Here is a 21,705-nt window from a genome sequence, read left to right on the forward strand (position 1 = left end):
TTTTAGTAGTATTGGTAATTCCTTCTTTTATATATTAATTTATAATGATATATACATAAAATTTCATTTGTATATTTGACTCAATACATATATACACAATACACTAAAATATGGGATTTAATACACATATACCCTTTATTGATTAAAATACAAAAATATAAAATTTAGATTCTATACATTATATGTAGTAAATACATGAAATTTAATAGCCTGAATTTTGTTCATTCTTTTCTTTTTAATTCCAAGATTTCTGTACTCTTTAAATTTGTACCTGATCCTTGATAATAATTTTCCTTGACCTAAGAAATCCCTTTTTATCCTAACATATCTTTACTTAATGTGTAGGATCTTCACTGCATCTTTTTCTCATTCTATTTGCATTTATTAAATACCCTTATAATTTTATTTATCCAAATATCTTAGGAAAGGTCTTAAAATGGAGTGAGAATAAATCTAAATACATATATTTTATTTACACAGTTAAACTATCAGAACACAATTAACTCTACAATTCTGTTTTGAAGTACTATTTGTAAATAAAATAATTCAAATGGAAAACAAAATGCCTTCAGGATATAAAAAGAAAAAGATTACTAAATTCCCCCTCACACAAACACACCCAATACATATTATATGAATAAAGAAGTTAAAACTAAAGCATTGCAAGGAAACCTACAATAAATATACTGAAGGCAGATGTATTGTACTCTTTATGGCTATTTCAGAATAGCAATGTGAATGTGAGCTATTGGCTGGGTAGTACACAGAACTTCATTAAAGAGAACTCAATAATATCAATTAGAATAAAAACTGTTAAGTGAACATCAACATCTTAAATTTTCTTGACAAGGACTTGCTTCCTGATATATGGAATTAAACTACTGAATACTTACCTTCTAGGATGATTGGCATCAAACAATGTGTTATCATCATCCTCATCATCTTGTTCTAGAGGTGTTAATTCCATGTTTTCTATGTTAGTGTCCAAAACTCCGTATCTCCTGGTTTTTCGGTTTCTTCTTCTCATCCTACAAAATACAGCAAATTAATGAACAAAAATTATTTTAATATAGGATAGATGATCCTTAGTTTATATTCTAAATTTAAAATAAACAATCCCTACGTGTCTGACATAGGAGGAACTCAATACATAGATGGTTATATTTCAAGTATATAATTTACACCAAGGATTACTTATGATTCATTAAACAAAATGTATTCCTATGATTGTTTCCATCACTGACATACTCTTTTTTATCACTGACAACTGGTGGTGTTGATAGATAATTTTCTAAATCTTAGTTCGGGTACAACTTTACCAAAACCTTCTATTCCAGCTTTGCCTCCATATCTTTTTATCATTTTATAGGATTAGATATTTTTTGCAACATTAAGAAACTGTATGTATACATATATACTCAAATTCTAGACTGGTAGCTTGCAACATATCACAGGCTACACATCAGAATCACCTAGTTTCCATTAAAAAGTAGCATGCTCAGGACATAATTGCATTAGAATTTTCAGGAATAGGAATTAAGCATCATTATTTTATTAAAGTTCTACAAGTGATTCCAATGTGCTGAAAAGTTCTGTCCTAAACCAGTGGTTCTTAAAGTGTGTCTCTCTGGATCCCTAGAACCATACTAACCAAGAAATTTATAAGAAATAAAAAACCTTTATGCTCAACATAGACTTAAGAGGACAACAAACTTTGAAAAGAGGGGCCAGAAAACTGTGTTTTTAAACAAATACTTCTTGTGATTTTGATGCATGCTGGAATTTGAGAAATAGTGCCCTAAAGTAATGAAAATATTAGGATACTAAATATAAATTATTGTCAGCTGTGTATATGAAAGGGTTTCATAATATAGAGTTCTACTGTTTCTCTTACAATAATTTTTTCTTTTCCTTCAAATCATTTAGCTCAATTTGCAGTCATGTGGGTATATATTTTTGTGGATGTTGATATTTCTGTCTCTCCCATTAAGTTCCATTAGGGGAGCAACTATACTTGCTTTATTCACCATTATATAATCACAATATACTTATAGTTAAGATGCTTTTAAAATATTTGTTGAGGGTTTGCATGACAAATTGAGTGGCACCAACTTCAAAGATAAGCATTTTCAAACACGACATGTGAGCCCCTAGAAGATAGTGTCCTACATATACATGCATACATATATACATTCAACAAATACTGGAGAGTTCATAAGCATTGGGTACTAAACTAGCTTCTGGGTGCAACATGCGTGGTGTCAGAAATTTAAATGTATAAAATATTATTAGTCCTGGACAAAAAAACTAATTTCTACCACATACTACCTATACACCTATTTATATATCAACTAAAAGTTAACCAAAGGTGAAAGAACAAAAACCAAGTGGATGTAATTACTTAAGTAGCTAAAATAAGACAGTATGAAGTTTATGCTAGCCTTATATAGTGAAAAATTAAATAAATTTAGATTAATATTAATATGTATATGTATGTATATGTGTATATGTATGTGTGTCTGTGTGTGCATACCTATACATACCATGTGATCAGAAGTCTAAACTTTTTCTGTTAAAGGACTGATAGTAATTTTGGTTTAATGGGCCATATATATTTTCTGTCATATATTTATATAACTTTTCTGTTTCGTTTACAATCCTTTAAAAATATTTTAAAAAATCCTTAGATATTTTGGACTTCAAAAAACGTGTCAATGGACAGGACAGTCTATTTACCAACCTCTAACTGAGATTTACAAAACTAATTAACAGGAAAACCAACAGAAGGGGATAAAAGCATAGCCTCTGAAAAGAGGATTGAACTTTTTGTGTCAAATGATTTAATAATTAAGATGGTCCTTAAATATTTGTTGAGGGAGTGATCGGTTTTCTGCTTTCCTTTGATTTAAAAAAGTGAATACACAGAAGAGACTGAAACCTTACTGCAATATTGGTTATGGGTACTGAAGAGTTATGATATCAACTTTTTGTCAGTCTTTTGCTCACTTTTCTAAAACAATGGCTTCCCAAACATTCTGGCATTTTTAGTCAAGAATTTAATGTCATGTAAAAGAATTTGTAGAAATATATTGGATTCTCCCAAGCCATATACATTAAATAGTCAATCTGCTAATAACTAGGCTATTGCTAGTCACAGGATATTTTGGCAAGTCTTAAAACACAGAAGGGCATAAACACAGAGTTTAAGGATTTTGTAAAAAACCTAATCTCAGCAAATCTTTTTTGCTACTCTAAAGGTCTTCGTCATACCTAGAATGAATTCCTAATTTTCCAGTGAAAGCTCAAATCAATCTTAATAATAACACTATTTTCTGTATTTCTGTATGGTGTACACATTTGACCATATGGTGTAAACATTTGATTGCATGGGTTTGTGCACTGTATTGTTTATTCTAGTCTATATTGTCAATATGTATAATATCAATATATTTTGTATTGTAGGTTTCTTTTTTGTAATCATGGGTATAAAATATATCTTCCAAACATGAATCTTTTTAAAAACAGAAACCTATTTCATATAAACAAGCAGAATATTGTTAAGCTTTAAATAAGTGGGGGACTCAGTTCAATTTAAATAAATTTAATATTTTAATATATGTACTAATTCATACAAGAATGAATCAAATTATCAAAATCAATGTATTATAAAGAAGAATTTAGAACTGATACGCTACTTCTGGAAAAGTGTTTTCCCTTAGTCCAAATAGGGAGAGATAGCTACTTGGTCACGATATAGGACCATAAAACATTAAATACAACAAAACATATTTACTATCATATGCTGTGATTTTTTTTTCCTCAAGGAGGGTCAAAAACCCTTATAAAGTCTTAAAATTATTGTGTTAATCCAATGAGCTACTTAAAATACAAAAAAAGTAAAATATAATATACATCATCAAGAAAAAGTCTAATTTTATCTACTGATATACAGTGTATATTATTCTGAAACAAAAGAGTGAAGGGCGCTTTAAAATCTTTAATTTTCATAGCCATATTTTCTTTCTTACCAATAAATGTTTCACTAAGCTTAACTTGCCTGTATATGTGTTTATAATTATACATCTATTACCACATAATAATATGCATATTTTTCTATTAGACATAATAAATACTTATCCAATAATAAAGTATATTTTGTGGTTCCCAATGAAGTATAAAAATAGGAAATTCATGTAACAAAATACAAGAAAGAATGTGTGGAAGCCCAAAAGGACAAAAAATGTTAAAATCTAAACAGTTACTTACATTGAATTACATTCAGCCAGCACATAGCATGCACAAAAGAATTATCCTGATCATATTATTTCTAGATATTTGAGTTGGTAACCAAATAGCTGTCTTAATATAGACAAATATTTCTTAATGTTCAATTACACTCAGCTTGGTCAGAACTATTTCCTGTTCTTACATGTAGAAATGACAGTATAAAAATAAAAGTACTAAGGTAAGCTTGATAAAACTGTATATAAAAATTGGATGCCACATAAAATAAACAAAACAGAAGAATAAGACTTCATTTAATTTTACTACTTTATGCAAGGAAAAAAGTACAAATCAATGTAACTTGTTACAACTTGCTGTATCCACTGGTATTGACTCATACCTTTTGTTCCATTTGTTTTCTTTTAATGGAATATATGTAGGGTATGTATTAAATATCAACAATATAAATAATAATATTCCTTAATTTACTCAATAACACATTCAACCTATACTGAAGAATGTTAATTACACATACACGTTCTTTTGTATATGGTTAGACATGATGATAAAACAGGGTAAACCTCAATAATAAATATACAACTATTGATATAGAATATCTGTCTTGACTATTTTTATAATAAAGTGACCAATAATGAATCTAATTACTGACCAAACAATAATTTGAAACTATAATTTTTGCCATAGTAATGTAAGTAAATAAGTTAGAGAGCTACAATTTTAGTTGTCTATGATTTTCATCAGGAAGTCCAGTCAAATTGGATACAAGATAAATAGTAAAAGTTATTTTTGCTAATTTGATATCTCTCTCATTTTTAGACCTCATTCTCATAACTCAGTCCATCAATTCTCAGTCCTAGTACTTCAGGAAGCAAACACTGATAAGAGATTAAAGCTTTTTATGGGCTGAACTTTGCCATTCAAATATTCATATTGAGGTTCTAACTCCCAGGACTGGAGAATGTGATCTTTAGATCACCACTTAAAGATAGGGTCTTTACAGAGGTATTCAATTAAACTTGGGTCGTTAAGGTGAAACTTAATATGTCTGGTGTTCTTATTAAAAAGGAAATTTTGAGACTACATGAATACAAAATGAATGACATGTGAGCGTGAAGACAGTCATCCACAAGCCAAGGATAATGGCCTGGAAGACATTCTTCACTCAAGGCCCTCAGTTCAAACAACAGAAGTTTAATCCCCTTTGTAAGACTTTCTTATAGCAGCTCTAAAAAATTAATACAGCATGCAAGAGATTTATTTATTACAGAAAAAAACTGTGAAGGATAGAGGGAAATAGAGAAGGCCAGAAGATACTACAGCAGATGATGCAGTGGGAAAGGATAACTGGGTAGTAAGATGTGCAGCTTGTAGTGCACTTCTGAAAGAGTTTTGATCAGGCCAATGATGTATCTTCAAGTAAAGACTACCCATTAGCTGTCCCAAGTCAGTCAGGATAGCTAGGTTTTGCTGCACTTAGTTACTGGGTGAGCAGATACCTAGGAATTATGATCTTGGCATTGATGCCACAATGGATTAAAGACTGCAACAGATGGAGGCTGTTGGTCAACCATGCTTCCTGCAGTAGGTTATCCTAATATTAGGCAGGATTAATGCATTTCCATAGCTGCCACCAATTACAAGGCCCTATTGAGTGTACTTCCTGGGAATCACTGAAATTCTTTTATGTTGCTCCACCGTATCATTGTTATCATCTTTTCTCCTATCAAAACAGCATTCTAATTTACTACTTACACCAACTATGGCAACAAACTAAACTGCCCTTTATCCCTCAAATCTTCAATGAGTTCCCTCAGCATTCAGTAATGAGTTTGTAATATGATCTTCAAAATATGAGCACAGCATGGCTCATATTAACAGCTCTTGCTCCACTTTGGTCTTCATTCGGCATTCCATTTCACTTTCTATAGCCCAGTCACAAAGCCTTCTCTCAATCTTTATAAGGGCCATACTTTTTCTGCCACTGTACTGACAGTTTTTACACTGGCATTACTGCTGTACTAGTGCTTATTTATTTAGCTTTCAGATCAAGTACCATTAATTTAGGAAAGCCTTTTCTGATCTATCTAGCTAGATCAAAAATGTCTCCATAGTATGAATGCACCTTACTGGCAAAGTACTCACCAAATGTGTACTTGTGCACTTATTTAATAAGTTACTATTTTTCTTCTCTACCAGACCATTAGTTTCATAGGAGTAGGAGCTCTACCTGTTTTGCTCACCCATAGTATACAGGTTCTTCCATAAATACCTAATAAATACCTGTTAAGTAAACTGACTGAAATATGTAGATTGATAATATATCTTGCATTTTCTCTCTGTAACAAAGATATTTACAATTTTAGATGGAAATCATCTCCTCTGGGAAAATAAAAATATTATCTTCTGAATATACCACAACAAAACCTAAGAATCTAGCCAATTTTCAAATTCTAATATGGATCTCAAGAGGTAAATAATTGCCTTTTGTCTCAAAACAAAACTGTACTTCTAGAATATTTAAATAGGTACTCACTCTAGGACCTTTTTGATCTTGTTTAGGTATATCTCAGGGTGTTGTCATACTCTACTCAAACTAGAAAGACTAATATTTAGCTTACATCCTATGATACAGAGCTTCATTTTGAGTTTTTGATATGCAAAATTTCCATATTCTAACACACAGTTAACCTATACTTTACATAATGGACATATATCCTTTCAAAAGCCAAACGGAATCTTTAATTCTTTTAAAAAATTCTCTGCATTCTATCTGGAATAATTTCCAATGCTAGAGATATTTTTGCCTACCCATATGAATGAGTGTTCTAATCTTTTTAATCTCAAGATCATGATGCTTGGTATACCCTGATATATAGCAATAATACTTCCAGGAGAGGCTAAGGTATATGTGATCCCATAACGAAGTTCTCAGACTACTATCTGTTTTTGAATTTTTTTTTGGCTCCTTTTGCAATTTTTATTGGGTCCTGTCTATTGGCCTGACAGCTGCCAAGTTTGGTACTTACAACAACCTTGACAAAGTGCATCATCAAATAGGCGATTGTCCCCCAAATGTAACTTAGCACTGCTCATCTCCAGGAAACAGTTCACTTCTAATATCCAAAGGTTAACAAAGAAAAGATCAAAAGCATGTTCATCTGTGTTTAGAACACTGCAATGTTGCTTTTCCTCAGAGACACCTTTTTCATCTAGTTTCTTGTAATTCAGTCCATATAATCAGTTCCTGAACTTAGATTTCAGTCTCTTGTTTGATGACAACCAGATGAAGTAAGTCCTAAGTTAATCTCATAGTGTCATATATGTGGGCTTTAAAGTGCCCAGTATGAAAGTATACAACAAATGATTTCCTCATCATTTCTCCTCGTTATCTTTACATGGATTTCCTATTTTTTTTTCCTTTTAGACCCTAAAGTTTAGGATGTGTACCTTGATAATTCTTCTGATTTCCGTTTCTAAAAGTTCAGCATAAATTTCTTTTCTAGTCAACTTTAAATTCCTATCTACTAATAACTTCCCAGTTTCATCCCCCTTGGCCTCTGACTGGCACTATGGCAAACCCTATTAGTTTTCTTCTACAATCTTCTTTTTTACCCTACTCCCCACTTTTTTACCCTACTCCCCACTTTTTTACCCTACTCCAGTCTTCCCAGACCTACTTTCTTGCTGATTATAGTTTCAGAGGTCAGATATCACACAAATGTGTATATTTTATGTGTGTGTGTGTATAGATATATATTTATTTGTTTATATTTATATTTATGTATATATGTTGCATATAAATAGGTTTAAAATGTATACATGTATTCGTACAACATAATTATATGTTTCAAATGGAATCTGTCTTATAAATGCCAAAAATTGTATAAAAAAGTAATAATGACAGCCATGTTTTAAAATATGTGAATGCATTAGAAAACATACTAAAATATGTAAGATATACATTTGTAATTCTAGACACAAAATAATCTCGGTAAGAATAACTCATATTTATTGTACACTCACATATGCCAGCCACTGAGCAAAGCAACTTATAATCATTATCTTTTTATAATCCTTGCAAACAATTCTATTAGGAAAGTACCCTCATATTACATAGAAAAAGGCAGAGTTTAGAGAAAATTAAATATGGGACTATAAATTGGAAAGCTGGGATTCATACACAACTACGTTTACTACCTGGCTTGAGTTTTAAATCATTAAGCTAAAGTGATTTCATGATAAATTAAGGTAATACTAACCAAGGTCAGAAAATTAATTGACAAACATTTTATGATCCTCAATACAATGATTTCACATTTGTATCAGACTGAATAATTTTTTAGTTGAAATATATTTTTTGTTCATCGTTCTGTTGTAAAAGTAATGACTTGGCATCTACTTGCTTTAACAAGTACAATTATGTTGTTCTTATTAGTCCATCTTTTAGTTTTGATCACTGTAATAGAATCTGCTTTTTGTTTTGAGACAACCTTCTTCTTATGGCTTACAGAACCATGATTTTGTTAGAAAGCAATAAAGTCTAGCCCTAAGGAGTATATAATGATGGTAATAATTGGTGCAAACCAATTATAACAATATTATTTTCCTTTTGCCAGTCATCATCTAGGAGAGAGGAAATGAAGCAGCTCAGACAAATTAGATAGAAGGAAATGTCTCTGGTTGATTTTCTAGGAAAGACTTTTCTCACTGATTAAAAAATAAAACAACAAAAACAGCAACAACAAAAAACACAACAAGAAGAGAAAGCCTCCTTTCAGGCCCCAGCCCCCTTCCCTCCATCCTGCATGAAACACTACTGTGTGGGAACATAATTATTAGAGCTTATGTAGCCTTGGCATAGAGAAAAAAAGATGAAAAAATTCAGAATGCTTCATTATCTCATAAGGCTACGAACCAAACCATCAAACCATTCACATTCATGACAAGAATACAACAACAAAATTTAATGTGTATTCTATTTCTTAGAGATAAAAACATCCTGATCCAAACCTTTAGCATCTTAGCTTCTGAGTCACATTGCCAATTTATATTACCCAGATGTATATTCCTTATAACCCTATTCCTTCAATGAATCTTTCAAGTAGGTTCTATTAGCATGCCCTTCTCTCTGAATAAACTGAACATGTTTTCTTTGCAGTTTCCAAAAAGGCCACAGATTTTTAAAGCTTTATTCCACACTTGTTTTTTCTGCTGAGCACGGTGGTCCCACCAACATCTTGATCATCAAATCCCTTTTTAAAAATACTTTGGTTGTAGATGGACACATTTTTTTTTTTTAATTTTTATGTGGTGCTGAGGATCGAACCAGTGCCTTACATGTGCTAGCAAACATGTAAGGTAGGTACCACTGAGCCACAACCACCACCAGTCCCATCAAATCTTTTTTGTTATATTCTCTCCTCAGAAATTTAAAAGTCCACAGAAAGAACATAATTGTTTTCAAACTGTTCTCCTTAGATTCCTGAGTTTCAGTAGAGGTATAGCCAATCACTGCAGTTCTATATTCAACTAGTTTATATAGAGAGACCCCACCTCTAAAAAAAAGAATGTAATTATGTTTTCTACCATGTAAAATCACCTAATCTCACCCCAAAAATATATTAATATGAGCACCTTTTCTAGACCAGGAGTGTCAATATCAAGGGTGGATTGTGACCCATATTAATGCCTGAAATACAAAGATAAGATAAACCAATCAGAATATGTGCTTTAAGAAGACAGTGTAGGAAAAAAAAAAATGCACCCACGTATATGAGGCATTTGACTGAGTCAATTCTTTTATGAAGATTAAAGGATTCATGATACTATGACCTATCATGAAAAGAATGATAGGTCATAGAAAACTTAAGCTAAAAGAAAGCAAAATATGGAGTCAGAAGCTTTGAAGTAGCAGGAAGAAATATACATAGTGAGTAATTTCATTGGTCAAAAGCAAGAAAAACAAAACTAAGCAATCAAAGAACAGATAAATTTTGTTGATTTTCCATGGAAGCATCATTTTTTAGATTAATATACTTTTTTAATGGGAATCAATTCATATCTGTATATTCTATATAATTTTCAAGAAAACATGGAGAAGTGATGTCAATCAAAGTAACTGCAAAAGCATTATTTAATTGTTCATTATTTTTAGTTTAAATAAGAATTAGTTTTACTGTTCTATAAAATGCAAAATCATCCCAGTTAAAAAGTAAAAAACTGTAATCAATCAATTACTTTAAGAAATCTATGAGTAACACAGAAGGAATGTCCAGTTAGAATACAAACTCTGGGTTCTACAGGGGTTTGTGCATTTTTCCAGGTATTACAATTTTCTGATATATGGATTCATATGGTAACATTATTAGTGCTTAGCACACATGGACCTTCCCCTACCAAACCCCAAATACACATGCGTACCTCCCAGCTTTCATACAGTTAGGCTCATATATACTTTTGGTAAATAAAGCAAATCGAAGTAACTGCATTTCTTTGCTAAGGTAGTCAAAAGCTCCTGTGCATTCTCTTGTGTCTAACACCAAATCGTGACAACTCTGGAGGACTTATGTTGAAATGGCAATATCATAACATGAAAGGAAGCTAAACTGCTGGGTTATCATATGTAAGACAACTGTCCTGGATGATAGTGCAAACCTGCAGATGAAATTTCATAAACATGAACCTTATCCCATAAGATGCCATGGGACTTTGCTGCCCAAGAAAATGTTATAGAATGATAGAATTATTCTTCATCATTCTGTTCAATAATGTAGCTATTGGTGATGCAATAATTGAGCCTTGAGATGTGGCCAATGCATCTAATGGACTGGAATTTTAAATGTCATTTCAGTTAAGTTTTTAAACTACTACAGTAGCTATTGCTACTATATTAAACAGTATGGTCATAAAGAATTATAAGCAAAAACATATTGTGATCAAAAACACATTGGAAGGAATATTATATATTCAGTATAAGATAAATTCAAGGATAGACATATTTGTAATGGAGAAAGAAGAACAGTATCTATTATAGTAACCTAGTGAGTTGAGCATAATGTAAGGACAGTGTCATTCAGAAAGAGGTGATATACTAAAATAATATTTAGAAATTAAAACTGGATGATTGGATATAAACAGTAACTAAAGAGACAAATTTGGGAAGGCACAGGTTTCTAATTTGAGAAACTGTAGATATGATGTCATTCACCTAATAAAAGTAATGCAGCAAGAATTTGTTGAAGGATAAAAATGGTAGTTTCAAAGTTGAATTTTAGGAGACTGTATCCCTATCTTCTAATGAGTTAGCTGACTAAAGTCTATAATTCAGACAGCAATTAAAAGGTTAGAGGTGGAAATAAAAGAAATGGATGGATGCATGGATCACCCAAAGAACACTGACCATCAAAGCATAAAGGGTTAAGAAAAGAGTCCAGACATCACTGAAATCTCAGGGTGAAAATCATTTTTTCACACAAACATTCAGTGAATGCCTTTGTATTCCAGCACCTGGTCAGGGCTTGAAGGACCAAAGGTGGGTAAGATACGAGCCCTGTTCTCTAGGACGTTAGATGTGTAAGAGAGTTATAAAAGTAGGAAAAATAGTTCATAGATGAGACAATTCATGGAGAAGCAAGAGACTAAATAAAGAGGTAAGAAGAAAATCAGAAGTCACAGAAACCAAAGAAAAACTATTGTATTGATCTGTATAGAAAAGAAGGGAAATGTCTGTAGAACTCAGACAATGTGCTTATTAATTATCCTTTGAAAGAGCAATTTTAGAGTGGTACAATTAAAAGCCAGACTGCAACAAGAAGAGAAGGGAAAGCAAGGTATAGAATGGGGACACTTCAATGGAGAATCTCTCTCCAGTCGTGCCTATACTTTTACTTCCATAGGAGCTTTATTTAGATTCCCTTTTCATGGCTTCTTTGGCTTCTTACTTTCCTATAGTTTCAAATATCCTCCTCTACTGCCTCTGTCCCCACTATTGGCAATCATCCTTAAATAGGCAATTTTCTATATCTCTAATTCAAACTTCTCCCTGCTTACAGATTTAAGATTACTAAGAATGACCAAAATTCAAGGAGTATAGGTCAACAGAAAGTAGATTCAGTTACAGGGCCAGCTTTTAGATGACTGATATCAATTATAAAACCCTCAGTCTTCTAGACAAATATAATAGTTTTGTTACATTGTTAAATGGCTTTTCAAATAGCCTTATGTGCAGAAATGAGATTTCAGAGAAGCTACTTTCAACCACCTTAGTCTCTTGTTGTGATATTCTGACAAGCTGAATTTATAACCACAAAAGGCAACAATGCTCCTTTACTGGATAAGGAGCACTTTGAGGTCAAACATGACTTGTATTGTCATTTAAGCTCCAATATCCAGGATAGTTTGGGAGGCATAACAGAAACTCCAAAGTACTATGAACTGATTTGCATGGGTTTAAAGGTGGTTCATATGATTACTTATCTGAGCACTTGTTTACATAATTCACAATCAGCATCATCCTTAAAAAAAACCTCCCAACAAGCATGTTGTATGATTACTGATGTATTGATACAAAGTTCCCCTCAGCTCTTGAGGTCAACTAGGCAGAGTCTAAGGGAACACTATCTCATATATTTATTCTATATGGATGTCAATTTCTATGTGTCATAATATGAAAACAGTTGGAAAGCACTATTTTGGCTTAATATCCCAACAAATTAAAATGTATTTTTACCTCTCAAAACTGCATCTACAACACATATTGCTTAAATATATAAAATCCTAGTATCACATACATAAAGACAGAGAAAAAAGATTGTTTTAGAAGTACTCCAAAAAGCTTTAGTTATGTCTACATCACAGAAAAAAAAATGAAAAGATATGTAGTCAAAATAAAAAATGAGGAGAGGAACAATAATCATTACTACAAAAATGTCTTGAGGAGTTATTACATGCCAGAAACTATGCTTAGTACTTTAAATAGATCTTTGAAACAGTCCTTTCAGGTAGATATTTTCTATTTCATAAAACATGGGCTGAACCTTACAGAAGGCATGTAACTCGAGTGTGAAGCTTGGATTAGACCTCAGGGATGTTGACCCCCCCTCTCCACACACACCTGTCAGGATACAGTGAAATAGGATAAGGGAAGATAAGGGAACAGAAGTCAGCAGAAGAAAACAACTTAAGAATGGACTGGTGTTTTAAATTGCTGGGTTAAAAAGGAAAGATCTAGTAGCATGGAATATAAAATAATTCATACTTATTCTTAAAAGCCTAGAGCAATGCACACCCCTTGTTTTGGTGACTATATTTATTTTCTTGCAGTACACCTTACTCCTTTATTTGTGTTATTTCTCCCACAATAAACATTTGGTGAGATAACAATTAGAACTGTTACCATCCTTACTATAGGTGAGTAAAATTTATTTATCCTTCCCTGGAATTTGATTCCTGAACTGAGGGTCTAACAATCAATCAATTAAAAATACCTAACAACTGTCACATGCTCATGCAGTGGAGTATTGCTGCAATGAGACCTCTGCATGAGTTGGCATCATGTCCCCCAAGCTTGCTTGATTCCCCAAACCCTAATCTTCAGATTTTCTTTGGCTTTTTACAAATCTCAAAATTCTCCCAGTAAATTCCCTTAAGTTAGCCAGAATTTTATTTATTCATTTATTTATCCCAAACACATTCATCAGTAATATATTCTTTCTTTAATATTAGAAGAAAGCACTAAAGTAAGTTCACAGAGGAGAAGCAGGAGGGAGGATATTTCTGTTGAAAAATCTAATAAAATAATCACTATATTCTCTACCTTAGCTTTTATTTCTTAAGTCTAACCATGCTTACTTCACTTACTAAATATTTGGGTTAAGTACTATATTCTATCCTGTATACAAATGTAAAATAACCTCTACCCTCAAGCTTTTCTTAGTATTTTCTAGTACTTTCATCTCACACTGATGATCCCTGACAAACCTGACTGCCATATCACTTACATCATCAATCCTCATCTGCATGAGATTTTGTCAGTTCACCACATAGTCAACTTAATATTTATTCTAAACACATGCATAAACATTTTTTGGAAGGTAAGTTTTATCTCTGCAAAGAATATCAAATCCTTGACAACTTGTTATTCTTAAATACATTTCTAAGGCCCGGGGTTTCTATACATAAAATGTTCAATATATATTGCCAAGCTGTATAAATGAAGGAGAAACAGGACAATCTGCTTGGTAGAAAAGTTCCGCTTTCCATGGATACATAAATAACTAGAATAGTGATCCATAATTGCAAAGACTTTCCCATCTATGTGCAGCTAATCCTTGCCACAGGGCCTGGTACTGATACATATTATATATTAGGTGCCCAATAATATTTTCTAAATCAATAGCAGTGACTAAATACACAAATGACTAAGTAGACAAAGTAATCCCATTTTTGCCCAGTTGAATAATTTCTATCAATATCATGATTTTATATGTTGAAATCACAATTCTGGAAGAAAATTAATTCTTAACTCATACAATTAAGTAACTAGATGGGAGAGAGGTGGTTACCAGTCTCACAGACATAATTTATTAGTGTCTAGTTTCGGAAAGAATTAAAGATATATGTATGATCAGATAACAGAGGTTGCTTTAAAATATCACCATTTCTGACTACATCTAGCAAATTAAGAAAATCTTTGAATGAGGGAAGGAGATAGCATCAGAAATCATTTCACCTTGGCACAGACATGATAATTGATAAATGTTCAAGTTGAATCATTTTTATAAAACAGTAAAATGTGGAGGTTTATTATTTGTCACTCAACAAAAACTCAAATATTTTACACAGTTCATTTTTTTCATATATTACACATTTTAGGTGTTTATGACTTTAAATCAGTTATTTTCCTCATAAGAAGAAGCCCAGTATTTAAACTTGTTAAGTTCAAGTAGATCTGGGTTTAGGAAAATCCTAGATGGGTATGCCTGGACAAACTATTTAAACTTGCTCAGCCTCGGTTATCTCAAGAATATATTACCAATTTCAAAAGTTTTTGCAAGAATTAAATTGAAAAATGTACATAAAATATATAGCATTATATCAGAGACAGATTAACATTTTATAACTATTTGCTATTAAGATGGCCAATAAAAACTCAAAAATAATGTTTTAGTTAAAGAAAGTTTCTTTGAAAGAAACCTAATATTATGCTTTCATTTACCAGCTTGGATAATCAAATTAAATAGTTTGTTTCCTATAAGTATTAATAGGACCTGCAGTTTTTTCTTTTGAAGTTTTTATAATTTAACTTTTACTTGGACCATAATAAATATACTCATATATGGGTACAGTGTCATGGTTTAATACAAGTATTCACTACGTAATGATGAAATCAAAACTAGTATTTGTCCTTATCATTTCTTCATCTTTGGAGCTGTCATACTCCTCTCTTCCAATATTCCATAAAACATATAATAGATTTTTGTAATCGACACAGCCCCCTACTATGCAGTGAAACACTACAACTTATTGTTCCTATCTGTATTTTGAAGAACATTATACTAAATGAACAAAAGACAAATAGGGCATATTCTCACATCTGTGGAAGTTAAAAATGTTGATCTCAAAAATAATAGAATCATAATCACTGCAGGCTGGGAAGGAGACAGGAAGGTAGAATGGAGAAAGATTATATAAGAAGGATCTGTGATTCTGCAATTTGATACCATTTCATTATATGTTTACTATCTGTATGATTGATGAATGACTCTCTGCTCCTCCAGTATACAAGTACCATGGAGACAGAAATGTTGATCCCTATCACCACAACAATATCTCTAGTGCACAGTATTAGGCAGCTGAATAAATACTGATTGCCAGAATGAAGGCTATGGATGCTAAATTTCACACACATCTATACCACATCAAATAGCCTTTATCCTCATTTCATAGAAAAAGGAGTTCTGAAATTGAAGAGGTTAAGTGACTTTTGCCAAAGATTACAGAGGTAAAAGAATGGAAGAGTTGGAATCCCAGCATTGGTGTCTTTCCAATACACTATACTGAATTAAAAAAAGAAAAAGCAGCAGTGACATGGTATGAAAAGAGAAATGATTCTCTGCTTTTAAAGTATGGACAATTTTCACATACTCATACCAGAAATAGCTTTTATATAATCAGTGTGCATGCTCAAAAATAATAACAGCCCTCTAAAGTGATTTTGTTTTAGCTTTATATATTTTTATACATTTTATATATTTTTACTGTAAGAATCTTTCACAAAGAGGAATGAAATGTAAGTATTAAGATCTTCATACTTATTTCTTCTATCCCTAAGTAGCAATTATCTCTAAATTTCTAAACTCCATAATCTAACTGTACAGTAATATGAAGAATTAACCAAGAATATTTACTCATTCAGCAAGTACTTATTCAGTGCTCACTATATTTTGTTCAGCATTGGGCATATAGTAAAGAATTAAACAAATAAGCTTCTTTCATAGACATTATGTTTATCTTGGAAAATTTACTCTGTCCCTTCAGTGTTCCTTGCATATATTTTTCAGTTACTCTGGAAAGCAACTGACTGTTCTTCCAAATACTTCTTCAGTTAAAAATATAACTGAATTACATTCCAAGACAATTTGGAAATCTCAGAGTTCAATATCATAAAATTTTACAAGTAAAATATTCTCAGTGTCATCTCATAATAGTAAAGGGAATGATAATTTTGGCATATTCTTCCCCCTTGGCACAGACAACTAATGCTGATTCGCTGTTGCACATATTTTGGAAATGGGGGCCAAAATGAGCATCCACCAAATGAAAAGCATAATCTGGAAACAAAAATTGTGGGCTCTGAACATTGCCCAGACATCGTTAGCATCAATCAAGCTTTGGACCTTAGGTAGCCAACTAAATTTAGAACTTGGACTACATGAATGTGTTAAATACTGGGTGAAGAATGTAGTTTTTATTAGCCATGGTTCAGCATTTGGCAGTTCTCATATAATATGATGTTGCATTATCCAATAGAATCTGACTGAAATGGCTGTAATTTTCAAGTTTTACAGCAATGAAGACAGGAAAATCAATGGTGATAATCACTTGTATTTAAGATTACAAATAAACCAAAGTGGAAAAAAAATTAAGAGAATACCAAGAAAATTATTCTACTATCCATTGTGTGTGTGTGTGTGTGTGTGTGTGTGCAAATACACACACACACATATATATATATATACATATACATATGAAATAGCAATATGCTCTTAATACTTGCTATAATAAATAATTTAACAACTTTAATTCCTGTATACTAGTGTTGGCCTGAATTTGATAGTCTTTGTGAATCAACAGTATCTAGTTCAATAATATTGCTTATACCAGTAATTTTCAAGTGTTTTGAATCCCTTTACATTCTCAAAAATTATTAATGGCCTTCAAAGGACTATTATTTATGTAGATTAAGTATATCAATATTTAATATACTGGGCTGGGGTTGTGGCTCAGTAGTAGAGCGCTCAACTAGCATGTGTGAGGCACTGGGTTCGATCTTCAGCATGACATTAAAAGAAAAAAATAATAAGTGAAAGAAAGGTATTGTGTCCATCTACAACTAAAAATATATTTTTTAAAATTTAATATATTAATTAAACCTTAGTAAACTTTTAGATAGTTATTGGTTTAAAATAATAAATTATAGGGGCTAGGGTTCTAGCTCAGTGGTAGAGTGCTCACCTTGGACGTGCGGGACCCTTGGTTCCATCCTCAGTACCACATAAAAATAAATAAGCAAAATAAAGGTATTCTGTCCAACTACAACTAAAATTAAATATTTGAAAAATATAATAAATTATAATTTACATATTTTTGTAAAAACTTCTCAGAAACAAAAATAAAAATGGTGAAAAGAATGGCACTGTTTTTTTTTCCAAATTCTGTTATTATCTGATCTAAAATGAGAGAAGATAGAAAATAAGAATGGATATAAAATAGAAAGTGCTAGATTTTCTTATTCTGAATTCAATTGTGCAAAGTGATGTTTGGATGTAGGACATAGAGAAAGTCCAGTTATATAGAGATATGAACTTGTAAATGGAGGGGTGTTTTAAAAGCCTGTCAGATACCAATGGTTCTTCTTCTTTTTTTTTAATATTACGGCAAAACTTGGCAAGAGATAGTTTTTTAATATTAACTGAAATGTAGAATCTGAAATAATATCAATGAATGGTTTGTCCTTTATAAACTTATAAGAGAATGCATTATTTGGAAAAGTTGAATACTGTAGATATCAAAAGAGATCTCAGGGGAAACCAATAATTTCCCATGGTTCTTCAACCATAGAATGCTGGATTCATATTCAGCAACACTGGCTTCCACTGTACCTTCTTAAATCAGCTATTTGAGCTAAGTGATGTTCATTTTCTTCTATTCATGAAGAAATATATATATATAATTATGGGGAAAATATGAAGTGGTTTGGAAAACAATCCTGGAAACTCATCCACTACTCCTATTGTATAGAGAATAAAACTGACTGGCTGGTTCTTTCTGGTAAGATCTTGGCTTATGTTAACTCTTCAGAGAGGTGGTTTCCAACTAATTAGGTATAATCCAATTATTTAGGTGCAGATTAAGGTTCTAAAAAACACTGATGGTAAAGAAGAACTTCCCTTCTAAATCATATAAAAATAAAATACCTACAATAAGGCCCTGTACACTATATTAATGCAGCACTGAAGCACTGAATAAAGAACACAAAAACTTACAAATGGGGATTCTGACCTAAAGGAGTTTGCATTCTGATAGGCAAATTTTTGATGGGTTAGTTACTTAAAATTACATGAAGCAGAAAGAGAAAAGTGTTACAAGATAGTGTGATCATGGAAATTCAAGGGAATATGAGATCACTTTCACTTCAGGAAAAAGGTGTCCTTTGAGGTTGAGTCAAGCCTCAGGCAAGACGAAGAGATTTGGAGGTAAAATGCTGATTTATAAACAAAAGACAGCACCTACTAGGAGGTTTAAATTCCCCCAAGGTAACACAGGCCTTTAGGACTAGGAATAGCACATTCTCTGAGCTAAGCGCCCCTGATGCTGCGGGAAAGGAAGGAGGTGACTGGTCTGCCCAGGTCTGGCTGCGGGGAGTGCCCCATCGAGGCTTTGCCTCACCTGACTGTCCTGACCACGAAGTACACCAGCACCGCGCCGCTCACCACCATTAACACGGTCAGGGCCCGCTGGGTCATGGGCTTGTCTCCAGGGTTGGGGCTCACGGCAAGGCCGCCACCCACTGAGCCTTCCCCGGCCTTTACTCCGTTTTCCTCTGCTGCAAGCCCCGCCCCGGGGCTGCTGCCATTGCCGCCCTCGGTGCCTCGAGGTCCTGAGGCTTCAGCCAGAGCATAGCCCGGTGGCTGGGCAGCTGTGGGGCCCCGGGACAGCGGTGGCAAGGTCCGCTGGCCAGGATCTGGAGGCCCGGGGCCCTGCGCGGCCTCAGCTGCCTGCAACCACACCGCCAGCGGCCCGCTCAGCGCTGGCAGAAGCAGCAGGAGGAAGAAGGAGGCCAGGAGGCAGCGGAGACAGCAGCAGCAGTGCAGGGCCTTCATCGTCCCCAGACCTCACTCTCACCACGCTGGAGCCGCCGGGCCCGCCAACCTGGGTCCAGGAGGGACCATGGGCCCGCTGGGTAACGAAGAAATGGTGACTAAATCCTGGGCTGAGGGCCGGGGACAGCAGGTGGCAGAGACAGCAGCAGCTGTAGAGCCGGCAGCAGCTGCGGGGAGAACCGGAAGTTCGTACATCTCAGCAGCCACTGCTGCTACGGACGCTTCGGTTGCTAATATGTAGGGGCGGGACGCAGTCAGTGACGTCAGCCTCTCCGCAGATTGCGCAGACGCCCTGACGGAAAGGGAAAGGAGAAGATGCTTGAGAGGTGTTTGGTGCTTTTTCTACTGTAGAGAAAGAGGTGATTGAGGATGAGTAACAAAAAGTAAACAACAAGTGTAAGGTGTACATCTACTCCATGCCAAAACCATGAGAGAAAGCGCATAGTTTGAATTGCTTGGTGTAAAACTGCAAAAATACAGCAAATCAACCAGAAGGTGAACTTCATGGCTTTTCCTTGGCTTGATTGAAAAAATTTCAGCAGACTTTTTTCTGGCTTGGAGGCCCCAGACTTCCCCCCCCCCCAAAAAAAAAAAAAAAAAACACAGAATTTTGAATTCTTTATCTGCTCCTTTGGAATGCAAATCTTTTTTAAAATGCCCCCAAGTTTCAAGAACCTATGAGTCATTCCTTTGAAATTCAAACAAGGAAAACAGTGCTTCTGTTTCCTAGTTTCTGTGAGAGGACTGGAAACTAACCTCAGCACAAGCTCCTTCAGATTGGGAAACCTCCTCTTGCTGGTGAAAATCTAAGATGCATTCCTTTTAATTTTGGTGAAGTCAATTAGCAAACAGGTGGCCTATGATTTGCCTGCCCCAGCTCTAGCTGTTTGTTTCCTTTACAGAAGTCCAACTCAGACTGAATGCTTGGCCCTATCCTTTGTTAAGCACTCTTCTTTACCTGTTTGCCTTTTTCACCAATAACGTGGAGTTTCAGCTGGAGCAGATTTAACTTACAAGAAAACATCTGACTTGAATAAGTTAATATTTACATTTTTAAAAATTTATTTGTTCAACAAGTCCTTTAGCTGTCCTACTTTTTGCTTGGGACTATGCTAATTTGGGATATTGGAGTGTGAGTAAATAAGACTTGTTTCTCTTTCATAAAGCTTATGTTCAAGTGACAATAACAATAATATTCACATTAACTGAATTCTGACTTTTGTATTGTATGTAAGAAGTACAGGATCTACAGTGAAAACTTTGTAAATGACTATTTTGGGGGAGATGAACAGGATACTGTCTTTTAGCTGCTAAGGGAGAGCAGGATGATGTAGTTGCTTCTGCCTGGTAGAACTGCCAGGAATAGGCATCTTAATGCTGGGTTCCTGTGGGAGGAAACGTATTTGTGACACATCCAAGTGTCCTGCTTCCAGCTGGCGTTTATCAATAATAAAGTGGCTGTTTGGATTTCCCATCTTCCATACACAGACCTCTCTATTCCAAACCAGACTTGAAAGAAAGTTGGTATTTAATGTCACTCTCTGTGATCTCCCAAGATAGTCCAACATAAAATTCAGCAAGAAAGGAGAAGTAAAGGAGAGATGGAGGAAGAAGGAAGGAAGGAGTACATGTGATATATTTCCTTTCTTACAAAATCTGATTTTACCATAGTGTTCTTCATCTTTATTAATGGGATTATTCTTCTCCTGGATGCTCACGTATAACATTGGAGGCATTTATTACCTTTTACTTCCAGCTACAACAGTCCTTGCCAAGGACATGTAAACTTCTGAATTTTAAAGTCATGCTTCAAATGTTTATAACAAGCTGTATTCTAATGTTTCTCAAAATATGACTA

At 33.7% G+C, this 21,705-nt stretch overlaps 1 protein-coding gene across 2 annotated transcripts in view; it reads right to left on the reverse strand.

The window, feature by feature from the left end:
* Fam174a (family with sequence similarity 174 member A) overlaps positions 1 to 20,041 on the reverse strand; it is a 45,064-nt gene extending 25,023 nt beyond the window's left edge. Inside the window, exons 1-2 of one of the 2 annotated variants that reach the window (XM_076856012.2) lie at positions 19,414 to 20,041; positions 894 to 1,028 (exon numbers count right to left, since the gene is read on the reverse strand). In XM_076856012.2, coding sequence (XP_076712127.2) covers positions 894 to 1,028; positions 19,414 to 19,847 — 569 coding nt within the window. In that variant the 5' untranslated portion in view covers positions 19,848 to 20,041. Of the gene's footprint in view, positions 1 to 889; positions 1,029 to 19,413 lie in introns of those variants that run through there. The other variant, XM_076856013.2, reaches the window with a different exon arrangement.
* Positions 20,042 to 21,705: the final 1,664 nt, after the last annotated feature.

This window comes from Callospermophilus lateralis, chromosome 5, assembly GCF_048772815.1.
Source record: "Callospermophilus lateralis isolate mCalLat2 chromosome 5, mCalLat2.hap1, whole genome shotgun sequence".
Lineage (NCBI taxonomy): Eukaryota > Metazoa > Chordata > Mammalia > Rodentia > Sciuridae > Callospermophilus > Callospermophilus lateralis.